Below are 20581 nucleotides of genomic sequence, written 5' to 3' on the forward strand. Positions count from 1 at the left end.
CTTTTATTCTTCTTATAGCAGCTTATCTGTGAAGGTGCTATATAACTTAGCTGTGAACTAAAAAAAAAAAAAAAAAAAGAGTTATTAGAAGTTATTAATTTTTTTTCACATCTGTATATTTTTTACTGGGACTAGCTCTTCAGGAAGTCTGCACTCCTCTGTGTTTATTCTACACAGTTTTACTTGTATTAAACATCTGAAAGGCTCAAATGATTGGCTACTTGAGGGTTGTATCAGCCATGGTAACAGCTTAGTTTTGTCATGCTTATTTAAAATTAAACGATAGGTATGGTCTACAGCTATTTTTTTTCCTAAAAGAAGCTGCTGTTCACCATTGTACCAAGAAACTATTTTTTCTCTTCTAAATGAGGCCTGGATCTCCTAGGAGATTTGAAGACTGCACAGTTATTTTCTGAAATATAGGATAATTTGATGCATCTTCTGAAATGATGTTTGAGAAATAGCGCCATACCTCTTTCCAATAACCAGCAAGCAGCACACCCCAGTGTTTCAGTCTTCCTTTACAGGTGAGAATGTAGCTGTGTGAACCTCTGGCCTCAGATCCCATCCTAACAGTGACAATGGAGCAGTGTAATCTAAACACTCCCAAGTGGAAAAAAGGGGTCAGTTAATTTGCTTTAGAAGAAGGTCAGTATTGCAGGGTGAACTCTTGTATGTTGGTAGGACTGAAAACTGTGTCTGCAGAACACAGTGTGTTTAGGTAATTCTCTGGATATGTGAAGGTTTCAAGGAGTGCTCTCAGGGGAAGGAATAAAATGTGAAACCAAAATGAAACCCTTATAGACTACAAGGCCCTGTGCCTCCTCTCCTGGCTGCTTTTCAAATGGACAGCTGTGAGCCATATCTAGGAAAGAAGATGGATATGGCAATCGGAGTGGGCTACCTGCTGTGATGCTCTGAGCTGGTCTGAGCACCCTTTATGATCCAATACAAGGATTATGCATTTACTTAAGTTGGGGTGCTCCTTTCTAATTCTTTTGAAGAAAGTTCATGTTGTTGGGTTGTCCTGATTGTGAGACTATTTTCTTTTTGCAATGATTTTATGGATTATTTGTGGACAAGTACTGGCTTCTGAAACTGCATGTTTGCATCAGGGAAAGGAGATTATTTCTGCATGTATTCTTATTTTATACTCAGACTGGCAGCATGCCATAGATTCCCCATGTTGTTGATCTGTTGGAGAATGCATCTCTGGTCACTCTCTTGCTTCTCTAAGGTACGATTTTTTTTGTCATTTGTTAATTGGGTTTTTGTGAGGTTTTGTTTGTATTTTTTTGGTGGTTTTTTTTTTTTTTTTTTCAAGGAGGAGATTTAAATGTGGTCATTTTCCTTTTGGCTTTGTAAATCCTTTGGGAGAATTTCTGTATGGTCGCACTTGTGTTGAAGAAATTATATTAAGCAAAGCTGTGACTGGGTGTGAGGAGAAGTTTAAATTAGGCATTAGGAAGAAATTCTTCACAGAAATGGTGATTAGATACTGCAGTGGGCTGCCCAGGAAGGTAGTGGAGTCATCATCCCTGGAGGTCTTTAAGGAAATATTGGACATGGCACTTGCTGTCATGGTCTGCTTGACACGGTGGTCTTCAGTCATAGGTTGGACTTGATCTCAGAGGCCCTAATTGATGCTGTGATTGTATGTGTGATTTGTCTATTCTGCAGCTGTGTGGTAAGTGGTAAAGGGCTGCTAGAGCAGTTTCCATTCTGGACAGAGTACTTGGTGATGGTCCTGGCCAAATGTCCAGCTAATCCAACTGTTGTTTGAGCAAAAGTGATGAAATTCAGGATCATTGTTGCTATGCAGGTACCAGTTTATGGCAATGTCCAAAATTTTCACTGGTGTTCAAGTCAACTGCTGGTTGCTTTGGGTGTGAAAGGTATGATGGTCCCTGGCAGGTGTTTTTCTCTTTCCCCCAAGACCACCATGCTGTGGAGGATAGAAAGGACAGCACCACAGCTGCCACCTTGTCTTGTATCACTGGTGTGAGAGAGCAGCAGGGGTGGTTGCAGTATTGCAGTGCCCTCCCAGGCAGGGGCTGTGAAGGCTGAGAACTCTTTAGGCTGTCTTTGGGTCCCAGAATGCACAGGTGTCACAGTCAGGGTTTCAAGTAACAGTAAATGAAGGTAGTGGATACTGCAGGATGAACAGGAAGGACTCAAGAGGAGTTCCTTCCTTTTGTGTGGAGTTACAGGATAGGTGGGCCTTTGGAAGGACATGCAGACAGAGCCAGGGTAACTGTTGAGCCTGTGGGATGCAGCTAGTGGAAGCCTTGGTGTGATCCAGGTGAGAGCAGTGAGGTGGGTGAGAGAGTAAACAGCACCATCAGTAAAGTGAGGGACAGCTTGAGAGACAGGGGTTACAGTCCCTGAAATGGGTTTTGATTGAGACACTGATGGGACTCTGTACATCCTGCTCAGAGGCTACAGTTTTAAAATCCATTTCATGTAAAATGTCTCCACTGAAAAACTGGATTCTAACTTTAGCTTTTTAAAAATACATTTTTGTTTGGGTTTATAGAAGAAATGCAAACTCCTGTTATGTGTGTGAAGTGTCTGCAATGGCAAGCTTCACATCCACAGCTTCTGTTGCTTGTATTTTGTGAGCATGTTCATCATCAGGGGAGGTGTTTGGTACTTGACAGCTTAAGCATGCCGTGCCTACTTACACTACTAGAAAGGTGCAAGACAAGTGATGTTTGGCTTGGTGCCATTAAGTTACAGCACAAGAACTGCATGGCTGTAGGTAAATAGAGACATTAGTTCTTGAGCAAGCCTAGTATTGAGGAAGTGGTAAACTTTCAAGAAATTGAAAGAAATTTGCTCATTGGTGTTATGTTCCCTCCAGTTCTCTCTTGTGTATGAGCAGAGGGAGAAATTTAATGGCAAGTGTAGCACACAGGTTGTCTTTGGAATCATCTGTAAGCAGTTTATATAAGATAGGATGCAAGACTTTGTGGGTTAGGGCCTTATTTATTGTGGCATATTTTACAGAGAATTACTTGAAAAAGAGAAATATTCCTACTTTTAACAATATTAAAATTCTGTTTTGTTTTCACATAAAGGCTTATTTATTCTTTCTCAGTTCATAGCCTTAAATGGCCAAAAATGCTGTTTTACATTCTTTTCTTTCATTTCCCAATTGTTTGTCTGTAGACTTTTCTTTTTTTTTTTTTTTTTTTTTTTTTTCAGTAGTGATGTGAGTAGAGAAGTTAATATTCACCAGGGAAAGTTTTCTGTAAAAAGTCTAGGTCTGACTTTACTAGGATTTTTCTATGGAGAACACTACAATATGAAAAGAGTGGAATCATAAATAAATGATGTTTTTTCCAGTGCCACTTCTGACTGAATATGCTGAAGATGGGGACATAAATGAAGCTGTAGTGCACCTCTGTAAGCAGGGTCTGTGGTTTAAAAGTGCCCTGGAGCACTTGGCTTTCCCATTGGAAATTAGTAATTGGAGCTGTAGGTATTATGTCTGACCCATATGTAGGTCAGTGCTTTTGTCAGCTTGGAAAATTTGCACTTTAGTGCTTTACACTGGAGGTGGTCTTGTCTTAAAGCCAGGTCCTGAGAGAGGGTCCTGCTGCAAAATGAAGGCTGGCTATGGTGCTGTTGGACTGCCCTGGTGGGCTATTGTCAGCTGTGCTGCCTGGTCTGCAGCCTTCCAGGTCTGAGTGCTGTTTGTGGGATTGGGGGATGTTTGGCTGCTGTCTGCCTTGGGGCAGTGGTGTGGAGACCTGCAGGCCAGGCTGGAGGAATGCAACGTGGATGTTAATGCTAGAATTCAGATGGAGGGAAAAATGCAGATGTTCAAATTATTATTGCAAAAATCTAAGTATCCTGGCAGTTAAAAAAAAAAAATATCTGGAAACAAAAGAAGATAATTAGTGCTTCATTGAGATGTGAAGGAGTGGTCCAAATAATATGACAGTTTGCAGTCTCTTAAATGCAACTTTTGCAAGGTTTTGATTCTTATTTATAGCCATCATGACAATATTATGGTCAACTGGGATGATTTTGAAGAGAAATTTTTTTTTTGCTAAATTGGATTAGCTTTTGCCCTTATTTAAAGTGATGCCTGTGTATTGGGCACCTTGGACTGTGTGCTGACCAAGCACAAAACCCTGCCAGGGCATCTGGGCAGATAATACCCACCCAGTGCAAGAGTGAAGTCAGCAAGGCTGGCTGCGTGCAAGGGTGTTATGTAAAGCTGGGTGTGGAGCAGCCTCCTTCACCATGAAACACAGCTGACTGTGGGGATCTGATGTGCAAGGAGCTGTGAAACATGCTGCCAGGGAAAAAGACTTCATGGTGTAAGAAATCCTGCTGTTGCAGATAGATGTGCTAGTAGAGTGTAAAATCAGGCACTTGTTCAAGGATTTTCTTTTGTCCTCACAAACAAGAATTCATGAAAATATTCTGAGCATTTTTTTATTTACTAAGAGATTTGGAGGTAAATGTGTACATTTGCAAATTTTAGTAGTATAAATCTAGTTCAGTAATTTTAATTAACTGTTACTTGATAACAAGTAACAGCAAATATGATGAAATAAAGTCATTACTTATAGTTCAAAACCAAGACATTTAGAATTTTTGACATCATTAGAAGCTGTTATTTAATGCAGATTTTTATGTGTAGTGATTTTTCAAGTTCTTGTATATGTTTTGGAATTACAACAGTTTAAAAGTTGTAACAAGTCCTTTTCCTTTATGCTCATTGTATCTCCAATTAACCTATGCTGTAATTCTGGCAGTATCTTTGAGCTGATCCTGTATATAACACTGTTGAATGTGAAAACCCTGGAGAGAGAACATGGGGTGCAGCAGTGTGCATCCAATAAAGACCAGTGTGGAAATCGGTCTGAAACAAGAGAGAGAGGAGTGGGCAGCTTCTCCTTGCCTTGTGTTGCACAGTCACCTATAGGCTTCAAATCCCTGTGGTACAATAGCATCTCCACAATGCTTATCTCTTGTGTCTACAAACAAAAGAAGTGAGCAAGAGAAAATGACTATGCTTGTCCAAGGGAGATTGCTTCTGTGATCATGTGTAATCAAACATGTAATCAAACATTTAATAAACTGCTTGTATTTTTCCTTCTAATTAGTTGTTGCCAATTACTGGGATTGAAGGGTGAGTTTCAGGGCAGAGATGAACAAATATAACCCAGAGAAAAACTGCTAACTGCTACTGTGCCTTTGTGACTGCCTCTCCAAATCCCTCTCAAAAGCTGGATCAGCTGTTTATATGTCCACCCCCTAAGTGATAAGGACAATGGTAATTTGGTGGATTAGAATAGAAATGCAGCTTTCCTTTTCCTGTAAGAAGAATTTAGGTTATCTTCTAAACATTGGCGTGTTGCGATCACAGCAGTCTTCTAGTGGGGAGGGGCAGGTGCCAGAGAATCTAGAGAAGTCCATAAAGGGAAGCAAATGTAAAAGATGCAGCTGAACTGTTGGCCTAAGGCTTTTTTTCTGAGAGGGAGAAGTAGGATATGAGTAACAGAGCTCAGGTATGAGGTAGGATTAGTTTCTTGAGGCAGCTTCTAGAAAATCTGAGGAGGCCCAAGAAATTGTCTGGCTCTCCCAGTTATGGGGTGTAGCAGATCTCCCAGCAGATCTGAATCTGGGTTAAAGCAGAGTCTGGCTAGAAAATGTAATAGTATTTGTGGGGCTGTATATCAGCTCCTGCATGCCCTGGCCAAATTTGGGAAAGTTGTCATCTCAAAACATGTGTGTTCAGTCACTGATGGAAATGATGGGTGTAACTGTCTAGGCTAAGTCAAGGGAAAAAAGCAAGGCCAGGATTAATTAGAGGGCCCTGTGTGTTTGTGTGTACCCCCAACATCAGTGTGAGACAGAGGAGCAGCAACTTGTGCCATGGAAGGTCAGGGATGTGGAGACAGCAAGGCACGTGCTGTGGGTATTGGCTCGTGGCAGAGCTCTCAAGGGTCCTCTTGGGCAAAAGTCATGCCTGCAGAAGGGCTGAAGCTGATCAGAAAAAGAATGTTTAGTTCTCAGAGATGGCATGCTCTAAATTTCTTGCAAGCAAACAGGATTTGTGTTGAACTTCTGTCTTTATCGTTCACTTCACCTTTCAGACAGATGTATGTTTTTTCTAACAGCTTGGATAAAAACCAGGCAGTATTTGTGTTTTATGATTTATCAGAGGGTTGGGTTTTTTCCTCTTACTGCACTGTTAACAATCCACTGAAGCAAACAAGAAAATGGGTGTTCTGACAAACCTATCCATATGCTTAAACCAAGAACCCTATAGACTGAAAGAAATAAGAGAATTTTAATATTTTTCTAACAGCAAACTTCAATGTAATCTAGAGTAGATAAAATGCACAATAAAATACGTGTATTGGTAGCACATACATAGATGTGCTTCTCTGAAGTGGTCTAGTCACCACGATGGAATTTTCACCAGCTAGGTTGGAGATTCCTTGAAGATACTATGTTGTGCTTTTCAGGTGCAGAAACTGTGGTAAACAAGGGCAACTTTTCATCTCACTGTCTGATCCCTAATCTAACTTCAAGTTTGTACTTTCTGACCTTGGCTGATCCTGTACATAACAATCCTATGCCTATCCCTGCTCAAAGCTTTTGGTGCATTTCTGTGAATCTTCATGGTCTATATTGCCTTGGTATTAAGAAGTTGGCAGTACTACCTTCTTCTATATGTTGGATTTCCAACTCCTCAAAATGCAGCCCTATCCAATGAGATGAGTGGAAAATTGCTCTCTTACCCGAATGCTTTTGCTCAGGATGTGTGTGTTGGGTTTTTTTATTTATTCTTTTTGATCCCCACCCCAATTTTCACATTAGCTATTGAAATTATTCTGTATGCTTTATAATAAAGAACATTTATTAAATTGCTGTCTCTTCATTTAGATACTTTTTCTTGTAAGGACCATACTCAAATATTGCATGTTGCAGAAATTTTATTTCATTTGCAGGATCATGTGCATACCATGAAGAACATTCACTGCAGCACTGTCAAATGTTCTATCCTATTGCTTCTCAGGGAAGTTGGCCACATGTGGGAATATTTTCAAAACAGTATGATCATCACTTGTTGGAAGCCAAGCTTTCATTTTATTGTGGACCTGTCTAGTGAGGTTTCCAAATAAAGTAACATCATTTTTCTTTGATTTATGTTGATGTAAAATTGAGCAGACAAATCAATTACAGTGGAGGAAAATACCAATTATTGGTATTGGCATTTGTATCTGTTCAAATGGAGAAAAGCAATTCAATTCACATTTCTTTAATTTGCACTATGCATTTTCTGCTGAACATCATTTCCCTCCTAAACAGAATACCAGACTGCAGAAGTGCACTTCTCAGATTCTAAGTGCTTGTCTCTTTTCCACTGATATGGTTCATATAGTGTTTGGGGAAGCTGCATAGCAAAATACAGATTAATTGCTTTTAACCAGTTTTTTATTTGGAGCTTAACCAGCCTGTCCTTTTAAAAATAACAGCTGTATTCATAAATGCCCCGAAATAAAGGCTAAAGCTTGAAATGCATCTCAAATGAATAAACAAAACAGGGGCTGACTAAGTTATGTGAGCCTGAACTGATGCAGAGTTGGAAGGGAAAAGCTTTCTAGGAGTGCTAAATCTTAGCATGGATGTCCTTTTAACCTTATTGTTATTTGTGCCAGTGCATTTATCTGGCCACAGTAACTTCCCTGCATAGGCTCCTGTTATTGGTTATTTCTATGAATCTATGGCTGATTCCAGTTCCATAGAGGAAAATTTGTTCCTTGCATATGCAAACAGTGGTCACTTGGTGAGTGTAAAAGACAAGAAATCACAAGGATTTCAAAGGTGATGAAACTTAAGGCAGGCTTGGTGTCTGACTTGTACAGTGCCAAAACACAGTCTCTTATGGAGAGGAAAAAAGGAGTTGCCATCAGGTTTCTTCATTGTGCAGACATGCTAACTTTCTCTTGTTTGTGTAATGAGTTTTTTTTTTTTTTCTTTTTTGCATAAAGAAAAAAGCCCCAGACACCTATATATCTTACTTGAAGCCTGGCTGGAGATGAATAGTCATTTTTGCATGGCAAGTTGCTGAACTTAAATACGTCTGTAACTTCTGCCAAAAAAAATGCCCACTCTTTTTGAGATCCAAGAAATGAAAAAAAATTTTGCATATTGCACATTTTTCATGCATGTCTCAGTGGGTGTCTGGCCTCTATAAAAACTCCCAAAACGTTTATTCAAGGCTGTTTGCCAAAGTCTTGTAAGGTTGCAGAAGATATACAGCCTTTGGTTTCAGAGTTAGTAGATTAAAAGCCCTTTCTAGATGAAAGCTGGCTCAGTAGACATGCCTTTCTCTCTGTACCCATTGGCTTTAGCAGAGTGGAGGTGTGCATTTGTTTTGCCTTGTGGTGTGCAGGAGATCTGGAGAGCCTGCAGTACCAGCCTGGGGCCCAGCAGAGCCTCGTCTCACTGGCCATACTAAACTGGTGGTCTTTGTGCACTGAAGATGAGAGCAGCTGAAGCTTCTCAGAACATCAAGGCACATCTCTAGTTTAGAGATGAATATGTCATGTGGGACAGTGTCAAATGCTTTGTATAAGTCCAGGTTGATGACATCGGTTGCTCTTCCTTTAGCCATGAAATCTGGAAGGCACAATGCTAGCTGTCTCCAGTCACTCTGTATTTGCCAAGAGTCTTAGTATAGTTTCTAGGAGGAGCTATTCCATGGTCTTGCTGGGAAGTCCCCTGTGAGCTTCAGGTGTTTTGAATGTGAGGCTGTTCTATCTGTCTACACAGGGCTTCATCTGCTTGGTCTCCCTGGTCAGGAGGTCTGTGTCACCTGTCCTGACCCATAAGCTCTCAGTGTGCTCCTCATCCATTCCCAGGCACAGCTCCTTGCACTCCAGCTGCTTATTGAATTACAGAGGCTGACTCCCTTGGCTGTCCTTTCTAAACAGCTGGAATCCCCCATTCCAACTCTCCAGTCATAGAAACATATGCACCATGCTCATATGTTTCTAGAAGCCTCTAGTAGTTCTGCAGCAAGGGTTTTTTATATATAAAGATGATTACCATGTCTGTCCCTGCAAGGGATATTGTCTTCTGCCTCGTGATTCTGCTGCCTCTTCTCAGGTCTCTTTGAGCTATCACTGATGTCTTGTGACCTTAGAAAGACTTTGAAAGGGATGGGTCATGTGTTTGCTTTCTGCATATTAAGGGTCATATTAACATTGGGGTGGCTGGGGTCATGAGGAGACAAAGGGAACTGGGAGCTGAGAGGATGTGTGTGCTCTTTGCAGCATTTAAGGAAGCAAGCAGTTTATTGAAGCCAAAGGATGGTGCTAGAGCAATTTAGCCTGCAAATTTGGAGGACTCTGACCTTTGGGAAATTAATGTCTTGTAATGAAAATATAGTTCCAAAACAGCTTGGTTTGAAGGTGGTTTTTAATAAGGTAGCAAAGAGATCACATGGTGTATCTGCTTGCCATAGCTGGGAACTGGATCTGATAATGTCTGGTAGGGTAAGCCTATGGCTAAAGGCTGAACCCTGCCCAATTGCTTATAATTGTCATCAGGTACTAAATCCATCTGAATGTCTGGTAGGATGAATAACCCATTGCCTTTAATAATTTTTCTCTGCAGCTGTTAATTGCTCCTTCTTCCCACTGATGATTTTTCAGTTTGTTTTTTTGGTTTTTTTTTTTTCCTCTCAAAAGACTGTGGTTAAAGGTTTTCTATCCTTGCTGGGAAAGTAGCAAGTAGAGGCTCCCAGAACCTGGGGTCACTAGTTCCAAGAAAAGAGTCTGGCAGAGCTCAGCAGCACTGATCCATCTTAAATGCCTAGTATAAAAAGAAAACAGATTCTTTTGAGTTTGTATTTACTGTCTTTTTGGTTTTTATAACTTGGGATAGACAAATTTTATTTCCACACTGATTTTTTTTTTTTTAGTGCTGAAATTAGGACCCCTGTAATGTGTAAGTCTGTAATTAAACAGACTTAAATTTTGTCTTAATATTTGGTGACTAAAGGCAGTTTATTTCCTTTAGTTACTGCTTGCAGTGCCTGTTTTCTTTCTTTCATGGCTTTTTCCACCCTTCTGCTTGAATGTCTGAAGCATTAATGTTGGATGCTTCTCTTTGTCATTGCTCTTTCAGGATAAAGGGTTAGTGGGTTTCCAGCTGTATCTTTGCTGCAAAATGCTGGTGAGTGTTTGTATGTGCTGTAGTGGGAATTTATGGCATTGCAGGTGAATACTAGAGCCATGCTGCTTCTGCTCTACCAAGATCCTCTCTTATTTTGTAGTCCCTTTCAGGGCACTTTGTTCTGATACAGCACTCTTAAGAAGCATTTTTATGGCTGTAAATGGGATGATATAATGCTTTGAAGCAGTGAAGAATATCAGATAGTTCTACCAAATGTCATGTGTGAATGGGGTGGTGGTGTGAAAATCGCTTATGGCGTTGTAGAGTCTGATGCATGAGGGCTCCTATTGCTTGGTCCATTCCCTGTTTATACAAACAAGGAAGAAATGCACATATGTGACTACCTTCTGTGGAGTTTATTCTACTTGAAGGGTCTTCCATGACAGCCCAAATGGGGTTTTTTCAGCCCACCTAAAGAGCACTTAGAGTTTGTGAGATGTTTTCTCTCCTGTGCTACATTAGCTGTACCTACCAGACTGTAAAGATGCACTCTATTGCCATTCTTCTTTGCATCTGTGATGCTTTACAGACTGAGGAAATTGAGAACTCCTTCCCCCAAATGCCAACTTTTGATCCATTTCAGACATAAAACTTTCCAGAATACAGATTAGTGGGGAAAAGCTTGTTAAAAGGTAAGTGTAGTTGGATATAAATTGGTAAAAATAACTGATTGCCTACTTTATAATCTGTGTACAAAAAACCAAACCACAAAAGGTCTCCCTGTTACAGCTGAGTCTTGTCATGTTTCAGATGCCTTGAAATAAATCCATGTGCACTGATGGCTGCGGCTATGAGTCAGAGCCCCTGGACAGCGAGCACCCCAATATTGGAGTTGCTGCTTGGTTGCTTCCCTGATAGATAATAAGGTGGAATCCATCAGTGCTGAAAAGTAATAAAAGCAAAGATTGTCATGAATCTTTAATTTAAAAAAATTGCAGAGTATTCTGCTGATGGAAAATCTAAGGCAGTTGAGCTGACCTTGCCTCTATGCCAGCAGGGGAAATGGGCTGTCTACAAGGCTTGTGGCTGTCCAGTATTGGCTGGTTTTCAGTGTGGTGGAAGGTCTTAGTGGCTACAGGTTTTTGCTCTGATGAATTAATATTTGTAAGCTTCCTTTGATGCCAGTGTATTGCTTTTCTGTGAAAACACGATTTTTAATATTAAAGCAATATATTCTTCTTATTATTATTATATTATTTGCTCCTTCTTTACATGGGAAATTTTCTAAGTAATATCTGAGAAAATTAACTTCACTGCATGTATGATAGAAAGACTGGCTTTTACTTTTGAAATTGTAAATTCCATTTGGCATTTTTCAATCTGTCACTCAGACCATGTAGGAAAAACAATTTGCTTAATTTAATAATGACTATGATATACAACCTGATAGTAATTTTTTCTCTTTTAACTATCATTCACTATGATATTTAGGTCCTAGATGCTGTGGGGAATTAGTCCAGTTCCTGTTTACTTTGAGTATTTAAAAAAAACAAATCCCAACCCCAAAACCCAGCTATTCTACATAGTTTGAGGCTGTGGTAAAACATCAATTTCAAGACATTGATTAATGTGCTTTTAGTAACTCAATGTTGAATTCTTCTTTAAATCCATACATCAGTCCAACTTAAACATGAAGTCAACTAGCATGGTAATTATTTTAATTGCTATTGCATACAGGAATCCACTAGAGTTATTAACTGGATTCAGGTATAGAACTAATAAGTTGGAACAAGCTTTTGGGGTTTATTTGTTATTGCAGACTAATGCAGAAGTTACTTAAATGTTTCTGGTTTTCCTGTAAATGTTGCAGTGTGTAGATGATTTTTGAAATTAAATGTATTTTAAAATTAGCAACCTCTGGGAATGAAGTTTAGAACTGACCATTTTTCAAGTGTCTATTCAATGAAAGTAGACAGACACAGTCTCTCTTTGACACAGCTGAGTTGCCTCTTTGGAGGCAGAAGGGAAATACAGCTAATAATGACCTTTCTTTTCTCCTCAGAAAGAGAGATTTGTCAGGAGGCAGCTACGCCAGCTGGGAATGGGAGCCCTTCCCCTGGCAGGCAGTGGCTCACTTTGAGACTGCATGGGGAGCTAGAAAGTCATGGACAACACCATGAGGGACACAAGAATAGTGGTCAGCACACCAGGTGAAATAGTCACCCATCCTGTCCTGTCATTCATGCCCTCCCTGCCTGTCTTCTGCTAAAGCAACAAAAGAATGTACATGAGAGTTGTAGGAGGTGTTTTTCTTACTGGCTTTTTAAAGCACATAGGAAGAAATGGTAACTGGTCCATGGCTCTGTTGGACTCCCAGCACAGTTCATTCAGCAGCTGTCTTGTCTCCATTGTGTGTCCTGCACAGGCAACCCCTTGTTGGAGAATTAAGGCCCACAGTCTGCCTCATTCTCTGTTTACTCTGTTTTTTGAAGGTCCTGGAGTTTCTTGTGCATAGGATCAGCTTTTCTTCCATGCCTGACCCTAAACCCTTTCCCAGGTGACGTAAGGCAGTTTGTGTGGTTAGATGGTATTGCATGCTTGGTTGCATAAGGGATATCTTGCTGCCCTGAGCCTGCTGCTGTGACCTGCCTGGCTGAAAAGCCTGAAGTCACTGGCTTAGGAAATCTTCTGGGCAGAGAATCAGCCAATAACAGAACTGAGGTGCATGGTGGCTTGACATTCTGGTTGTTTGGTTGCTTCTTGTTTTTAATATAATTTATTTTCAAATAATGATATTTTGGTAGATGATTTTTTCCCCAAATTAACTAGTCCTCAAAATGCTTCTATGGTTTCTTGTCCCCTGGGTTTAAGTAGAAAAGGTTCTCATATTTCAGGTAACGAAAATGACATCCTGCTCCCCTCTGAAAAGGGGAAGACCAGCCTACAAGCCAGCTTTTGTAATTGCTTCCTTCTTCCTGTACCTATTTAAGCATATGTGGCATTGTATCTAAGAGGAGGCACCCCTTCTTTCCCTGCCTGTTCGCTGTTCTGGCTTTTTCCTTTCTGCAGGGACAGTGCAGTTGGTTTCATTAAGTCCCAGAAAATTTGCAAAGTTCATTTTGGGGGGACTGCAGAAACCACTTGGACTGATTCTCTCTCAAATGGGTTTGGCACCCAGCTCACAAATATTTATCTTCCTCAAAGCAGAATAAAGCTTATTTGGTGTGTATGTAGGCATAATAAGAAATGCAGTTTTTGCCATCAGTCACTGTCCTTCCAGGGACTGTGGTGCAGTTTTGTCTGAAGCTTGGTATATTTCCATGGTAGTTTTGAGTTGTTTTGTTTACTGCAGGGCACACAGCAAAAATGGTTGATTATTTTAAGTTTTAGCTTACAATACTTGGAATGCTTCTGAGTAGTCTGCTGCCCTAATTTACGAAATAGCATTCCCCACCTAATTTTCCCATTTTTTTGCTTAGCTCTGTGAAAATCATAGTTTCAACAATTTGGCTATTAACTCTTTCTCTACAAGATTCATATTTTCTTCTCACCACAGAGTTGGAATGCATCTGGTCAGCTTCAGGTGATGATCTACAGTAGTGCTTCCCACACCGTAATGGCAGTAAATTAATCACCCACTACTTACAGCTTCTGTTATCTTCAAGAGGGCTTTGAAATTCTTTGCAAGAGGTGCTTGGTTTCATTTTTTCTTTTATTTTCTTACTGAGCTCTCACAACAGGCTCTCTTCTGTGTCTGTGCATTGAATGCTGCTTCTAGGCCAGAGAGACTCCAGACTGGTAAAGTAGAAGAGGGGGCAATTTGTGTCATAGATGCTGATTGATCGCCTGTCCCTTTGGGCATCCTTGTAATGGCCTCCCAAAAGAAAGACCTACTGTATTGGGTGGAAAACTGGAGGAGCCATTGTGTATTCAGCAGTGTGCAGCATTTGTGACTATGGACAACAACACAGACACTCTTAGAAAGAAAAGCACTGAGGGCAGAATTGGGCAGTCCTGTTCTATGACCTCCCCAAAAAAGGGGCTTTGGTTTTCACATATGGGGCTAGTGGGAACAAGGAAGAGTGATTCCTGTCTTGTGCTCGCTGAGGCTTTTAATTTTTAAGTTAAATTTCCTATGTCTTCCAAGTGTGAAGATTCTAACTTACTTAACGAGTGTGCATGTATTGGGAGGAGGGCATGGAGCAGGAGTGGCTGGGCTTCGTGCCAGGGATTCAGTTCTGCTCTCAAGCCTAGTGCAGAAATGGTTTGTTTTGCTTGATAACTTGTCAAAGGCAGTGACTGAGCATTGTCTGACTGCATGTACCTGAATCTCAGTTCTTATACCATCAGAGTAGACAACTGTCTCTACAGATCTGCCTAAGTTGGCTCTACCAATTGCAGTTCTCAGCATTTTGGTGTATAATTCACAGTCTCTCATTCCTGCAGATTCAGGGTCACTGGAACGATTCTTCATATGGCCAAAGGCTTAGTCCTTTCTGATAAGCCCCAAATATTTGAGCTGTGCTCTTGAAGGAATCAGACTGACTGCAGGTCTTTGACCTGCAGGATGATAGCATCCTGTGTACCAAAATGATGGAGGTAGAATAAGGCTGTAAATAAGAAGATGAATAGCTGCAGATGCTGAGTTCATTCTCCTTGACATTTATACATGTATCCTTGGTTCAGAAGAAAAGATCTGTCAAGCATGCAGAATATGCTTTAGTGCAATTTGCACACTCTGAGGGCAGATGAGAAATAAAAAGCAAGATCTAATTAAAACTGAGATGCTCCCTCCTTAATATCAGCTACTTCCTAGCTGTGCCCACCTGACAGTGAGCATCAGTCCTAGTGCTGCAGCTGCTTAGTATTCATCTTGGGTTACTTCTAGGGACATGATTCAGAATCTGCCAAAGTGCTTCCTAGACAGGGAATGAAACTGAACAAGTGCTTTCCTGAATTTGAATCAGTTTATTAGTGCAGATTTTTATTGTTTGCATTCTACTATGAAGCAGTGCTTTTCCATTAGTTTTTGTTTATACATTTTCCCTACATTTCCAAAACTAACCTCTCCTTTTTTTTTCTTCCTTTTTTTCAGGAAAAGAGGCGTAGAAGTAGTGCAGGTGAGTAAAAGCTCTATACTTGTAAAGAAGGCTTACTGATTTTAAATGCTGTCATTTGGATGCCAGTATGACGTGGGCTTACGTGGGCTTAATGATTTTTCTTTCCATTCAGTTCTTTATGACAGGTACTGCTTTTGGAAAGACAGGATTCCCCTTTTATGAAGCATGTTCAGCCCACATGCAGTCCAGCTTAATAGGTGCCCTAGTGAAAGTGGGAATGCAGTTAGGCTTTTCTTGTGTCTGTCAATTAATAAGTTCTGATAGTTGATTAGGTGATGTTACTCTTTTAATTGCATTCTCTGAATACAATTAACAGAAACAGGATCTGCCCTTTGAGAAGAAAAAGCTTTGGCAGATGGAATGTTCTTGTAACCCAGTGAGAAGTGAAATGATACTAAAGTGCTTTCAAGTTGTGGCCCATCTACAGATAAATTCAGGTGTTGGCTACATTTGTTCTTTCCCAGGTCAGAATGGTCATATTTCACATAAGATGTTACTTAAAGGATGGTGTCAGCTTGTGAAAAGAATTATGTTACATGTCAGCTGTAACATAGAGCACTATAAGCCCTAAAAGATGAAGGGGAAGCATGCTCTTTTCTGGCTTATTTTGTGCACTTAGAAGAGCTTTATGTCATAGGTTTCACTCTTGCTGATACTTACCCGGTGCTCATTTTAAACTCTGAAGTGTTGAGTTTCTCACTGCCTCAAAAGAGGTGACAGGAGAGAGGAGGAAAATGGTGTGTTAACCATGGGTAATTAAGGTTGCTGTGAAGTCCATGTGGAAGGTACTTCTCAACACCAGCAGGGAGCAGGAGAAAAGCACTTAACAAAAAATAAATTGAAAAATCAGGCCATGTTATTTAAAAGAATCTACTGTCAGAAAAGACTTAGTTAAAATGGAGAGTATGTCTTTCAGTTATGGGTGGTCATCTGAGAACTCCATTGTGTTAGAAGGACAAAGGGTATTTACTTTACTGGCTGTATTTAACATTTCAGCTCTACAGCATCAGCTTCCTTTCCTGTACTTACTATTGCTCAGAGCTAAGGGGCAGTTTCTTTCATCAATTTTGATAATGGCGTTACCAGACTGATAAAAACAAACCAGCATTTACAAAGCACAGCTTGATCAGAAGTACAGGGAGTAAGCTAGCCTGTATTTGTGTCACTGTCTAGGGGACATTATTATTTTATTAATACCTCAGTGTATTACAATCCACTGCCTGCATTTATTATATGTGCCTTGCACTGTACATTTATGCAGGAAAGGGTTCATATGAGATTAATTCAGTGAGGCATCCCTTAGTTGAGCAGAGGGAGATTCCATTTTACCTCATGAATTAAAGTTACTGTGCTTCTACTGGTTTATGTAGCTTAATGGCTAGTCATCAGACACAGAATTATTGGAAGGTATTTATTTAAAAGCATTTTGGGAAACATTTGGACAGAATTAGACAGGACTTTGTCCCCATAAAAACACTTTATGGTTTCAAATTCAACAGCATGGTTGAGATGTCACGCTAATCTGTACTGGATATTTGTGCCCCAAAGGCATATCTCAATCTCTGGTGTCTGCTGCTCTGCTGGAACAGGATGGATAGAAGTGTGTGGTCACCCTTTGCCTATCACTTGCATGTTGCTTCATATATCCTGATGCATGTGCTTCAGCCAGTAGGGAAAGTATCAGAAATGGGCTCTTGCTTCACCCCTTATTGCTAAAATCTTTGCTTGGGGGCCCTTGCATGATTGATCCCCCTAGCCCTGCTTCTAGATGAAGGATTGTCTTGGTGTCCATCTGGTGCACAAGGTTTATTTGGCAGAGGGATATTGTCTTCCCTGTGTCAAGCAGCAGCATTTCTTTGATTTGCTTCCCCTTTTCCTTTAAAGAACCTATCCTGATAGAGAGAAACCCGCTCTTAGATCTGACAGTAAGCACATAAATCAAAACCCAAGATACACAGGATGTTTACCTAATTTCTTCTTTACATAAATTCAGAATTTTTCTGAAGTACACTTGCTTTCCAGGAAGAAGTTTTGAGTTGGAAGGTAAGGTTTAGTTACTGGCTTCTAGAGAGCAAAGCACGAGGGACTGGTATGTGCTGACTTCTGTGATACAGCAGATTGTTCTTTTCCAAAGATGTTTCACAGGAGCAGGAAAGGATTTTCTACTACTAAAGGGAAGTCTTGGTAGTCTTCAAATAAGCACCTGTGTGACTGCTGTTTCTTTCCTGCAGGGAGGATTTAGGATAGTCCTCTCTTCTTTCACTAGACAGATTAAATTCTTTTATATTGCTTTCTTAGAGCTAATTGTGCTGTACAGATTCAGTCAGCTGCTGCTAGAGGGCAATTAACATTTCATGACTTGTGTTCAGGTTTTGTCTTTTGTCTTCTCTCAGACTTCCACTTTCAGCAGAGAGAGTGGTTCCAGCTTTTTATTTTTATTGAGTGGGGAAACATGCACATCCTCCAAAGAGAAATAAAGCAAGAACAGGATGGGCAGTGGGATGCTAAGCAGGTGTTCTCCTTTATCTAGCAGGAGGACTTAATTAAAGCATCACATTGAAAACAAACAGAAAACCTCTCAACTTGTGTGGTGATAAATAATTGGGGTTTTTAAGAAATACTGATTGATTTCTAACATAAAAAGAATTCACTGTGAACTCCAGGTACAAGAGCTGAAATGTGCAACTTTATGTAGTACAATTGAGTAACATCCGTCAAGCTTGCTGGCTTAGAAGATGGCACAGTAGATTAATTAAATAAAAAGCTTTGAGGTTATGAACTTTCCAAAGACAGTATGAGTCTGAGCCTGCACCCAAACATTTGGGAGCCTGAATACGATTAGCTCATTTCTGTTTTTCCGGTGGGCATGGCAGAACTCTGAGTAGAAGCATACTTAAAATCTGGCAATATTTTGAATCTAGATTTGCTTTCTGCATCTGAAATCCAAGTCAGTGGGGCAGCTGCAAACCAGTGTTATATTACAAAGAAAAAACCAAAAAAGCAATTCACTAGCTTTTCAAGATGGGGTCTTAACAGAATACTGTGCTGCATCTTTCACCTTATTATGGGGCATTTGCGTTTTTTTTTTAAGCAGGGATCACTTGAGTATCAGGGTGCTTTTTGAATTGGGGTGCTTACTTGTTCATACCCCATAAGGTAAAGAAGAACTCTTGTTCCAGTTTTACAGGAGGAGAGAATGAAGGATGTGTCCCACTTCTCCCAGGGAACCTGTTGCAGTACCAGCCCCAGTGCTGTTAGGGTTTGTGCTGCAAACCTGTGCTGCAGGAATTTCAGCTGCAACTGTCTGGGAAGGGGTGCGGGGCCATTAGTTTGTGCTGTTGTGTGTGCATGAAGGCAAGAGCAATTAAAGGTGGTCAGCAGGGCTGGGGTTGCTGGCTCTCTTCCAGTGAAAGGCAGCACCAATTCCGCTGTGTTTAATCTTTGGGCTGCATTTAAAGTGTTCTGAATGAAATGCTCTTGTGGTTCCTGTGGCTTTTCCATACCTTCTCCTTTCTTACCAGCTCTTCCCACCCTTTGCAGCTGCCTGCTCAGCTGGTGTGGCTTGAGCTGGTGGCCAGAGGAGGGTAGAGATGCCCTGAACAGGTGACAGACATGACCAAAGCCCATCTGCCATGGCCTGGAGGCAGTTGCTAGGCAGGCAGCAGCTGACAAGGCTGAGGCAGAACAGCTCTTGTGCTGGCATTGGGATGACTTGCCAGAAAATGCTTAAACTGAACATTTTTTAATAAATTCTTTCATTACTGTTTCAAGGGAAAGACTGCTTACGAAGCTATGCAGTGGATGGTTGATGAGGTGTTTATCATTAAAAAAAGCTATTTTCTGTAATGGCATCAAGCAAATAAGGATTTTGTGTAGCGTCTTAAAAGTAAAGTTGCTTCTGATCTTGTTCAATTTCCAGCCTGCCATCACTCAAATTGGTGGAGGGCAAAATTTGAGATTGAAAATTGTCAGTTCTTCTTTAGCTAGTGAAGTAGCCAGTTCCTTATGACTGTACTCTGGCAAGGGAGAGAAAGAACGTCTACCTTGTTTTTCAGGAAAAATCTGTTGGCTTAGTTTGAAGAATGAAAGAGTGAAAACATGTGCACTGAAGTGGAAATCATCACAAGTACCTCTGATAGAGACATGAATTTATTTTTGTTTCACAAGCTATGCAAAACCAGAATAATTAGCTGCAGCCCTTTGGCTTCTGACAAATTGCCAGTTTGGTTTTTGTATCAGAGTTTGGAGCCTTCATATTTCTCGTGACTTCAAAGCTGTTTCAAGCACTTTCCTTGAGCTCTTGCTCACATGTTAAAATTCTAAAATAGTGAAGATTCCCTATTTTTGGGTGGGTGTTTCTGGATCAAATGAGCACTAATGCTCTTCTATCTTAGAAGGTGTTCTAGTCAGTTGGCTATAAAAGTGGGATTAGTTGTATTTCAAACTGTATGCTTTGTAATAGCAGTGGGATATGAAGGAGAGCATGTTTTCTGATGTGGAACAGCTGACTGTAGCAGTTACACTAGTCTCGACTGCTGTCTTGTTTTTCCTTCAACTTTATGGGAATAGAGATATTTGAAATCTTTTACTTTGGAAAAGAAGATTGTTCTTTGAGACATGGGTTTTTTTGAAGCCTGCAAAGGAGAATTCAGGATGCCCTCCACACTATTTAATTCTTCAATTAAAGTGAAATACTAATGACCATGATTTTTAATATTTGTTGCCAGGGAACCTGTAGTTTTCTAGATATGAGGAGAGGTTTATTTTCACATGAAGTATTAATGGAATAAGCTTGAAACAGCAGTGTTCTAACCAAGAAAAGGAGCTTGTAAAATATGTATTTGGTAGCATATACAGAAAGATGTGACTGGAAAGCTTCCAAAGCAAGCAAGGTTGTTGAGATGTTGGAGAGTTGGCTCTCTAGTACTGGGAGGAGAAAGTTTATTTTTACATGCATGCCAGGCCTTCAGTAAAGTGCATATTTTCCTGAGAATGGCAGCCTGCTTTGCCTGCAGTGCATTTTTGGAAGTGATGCTATAGAGGGTCTCCAGCCCTTCCCAGTCTGGATTATGTTAGGTATTTTGTGTCTGTTTGAAGGTGGGGGGGCTACTGCTTAATATATTGGAGAGATCCTGATACTTGTTAGTGTCAGTGCTACAAAGGGCTTGCTAAGCACACAAAGGGTCTTCCAAAAGAAGTGCATTAATCTCAATTTTAACCCAGAGACAGCAGGAGTGTGGAAGAACAAATCCCAGGCAGAATCCTCCCCTCCCTCTCACACATCCTTCTGTGTGAGACCTTTGTGGTAG

The 20581-nt window shown here is 40.5% G+C and overlaps 1 protein-coding gene across 1 annotated transcript in view; it reads left to right on the forward strand.

Annotated features, from left to right (window-relative positions):
- Window positions 1–20581, forward strand: part of ITPK1 (inositol-tetrakisphosphate 1-kinase) — a 138979-nt gene that overhangs the window by 15933 nt on the left and 102465 nt on the right. The window contains exon 3 of the mRNA XM_021541319.2: window positions 15248–15272. Within this exon, the coding sequence (XP_021396994.1) occupies window positions 15248–15272 (25 nt within the window). The remainder of the gene's footprint in view (window positions 1–15247; window positions 15273–20581) is intronic.

The sequence above is a fragment of the Lonchura striata genome, chromosome 6, assembly GCF_046129695.1.
Source record: "Lonchura striata isolate bLonStr1 chromosome 6, bLonStr1.mat, whole genome shotgun sequence".
Lineage (NCBI taxonomy): Eukaryota > Metazoa > Chordata > Aves > Passeriformes > Estrildidae > Lonchura > Lonchura striata.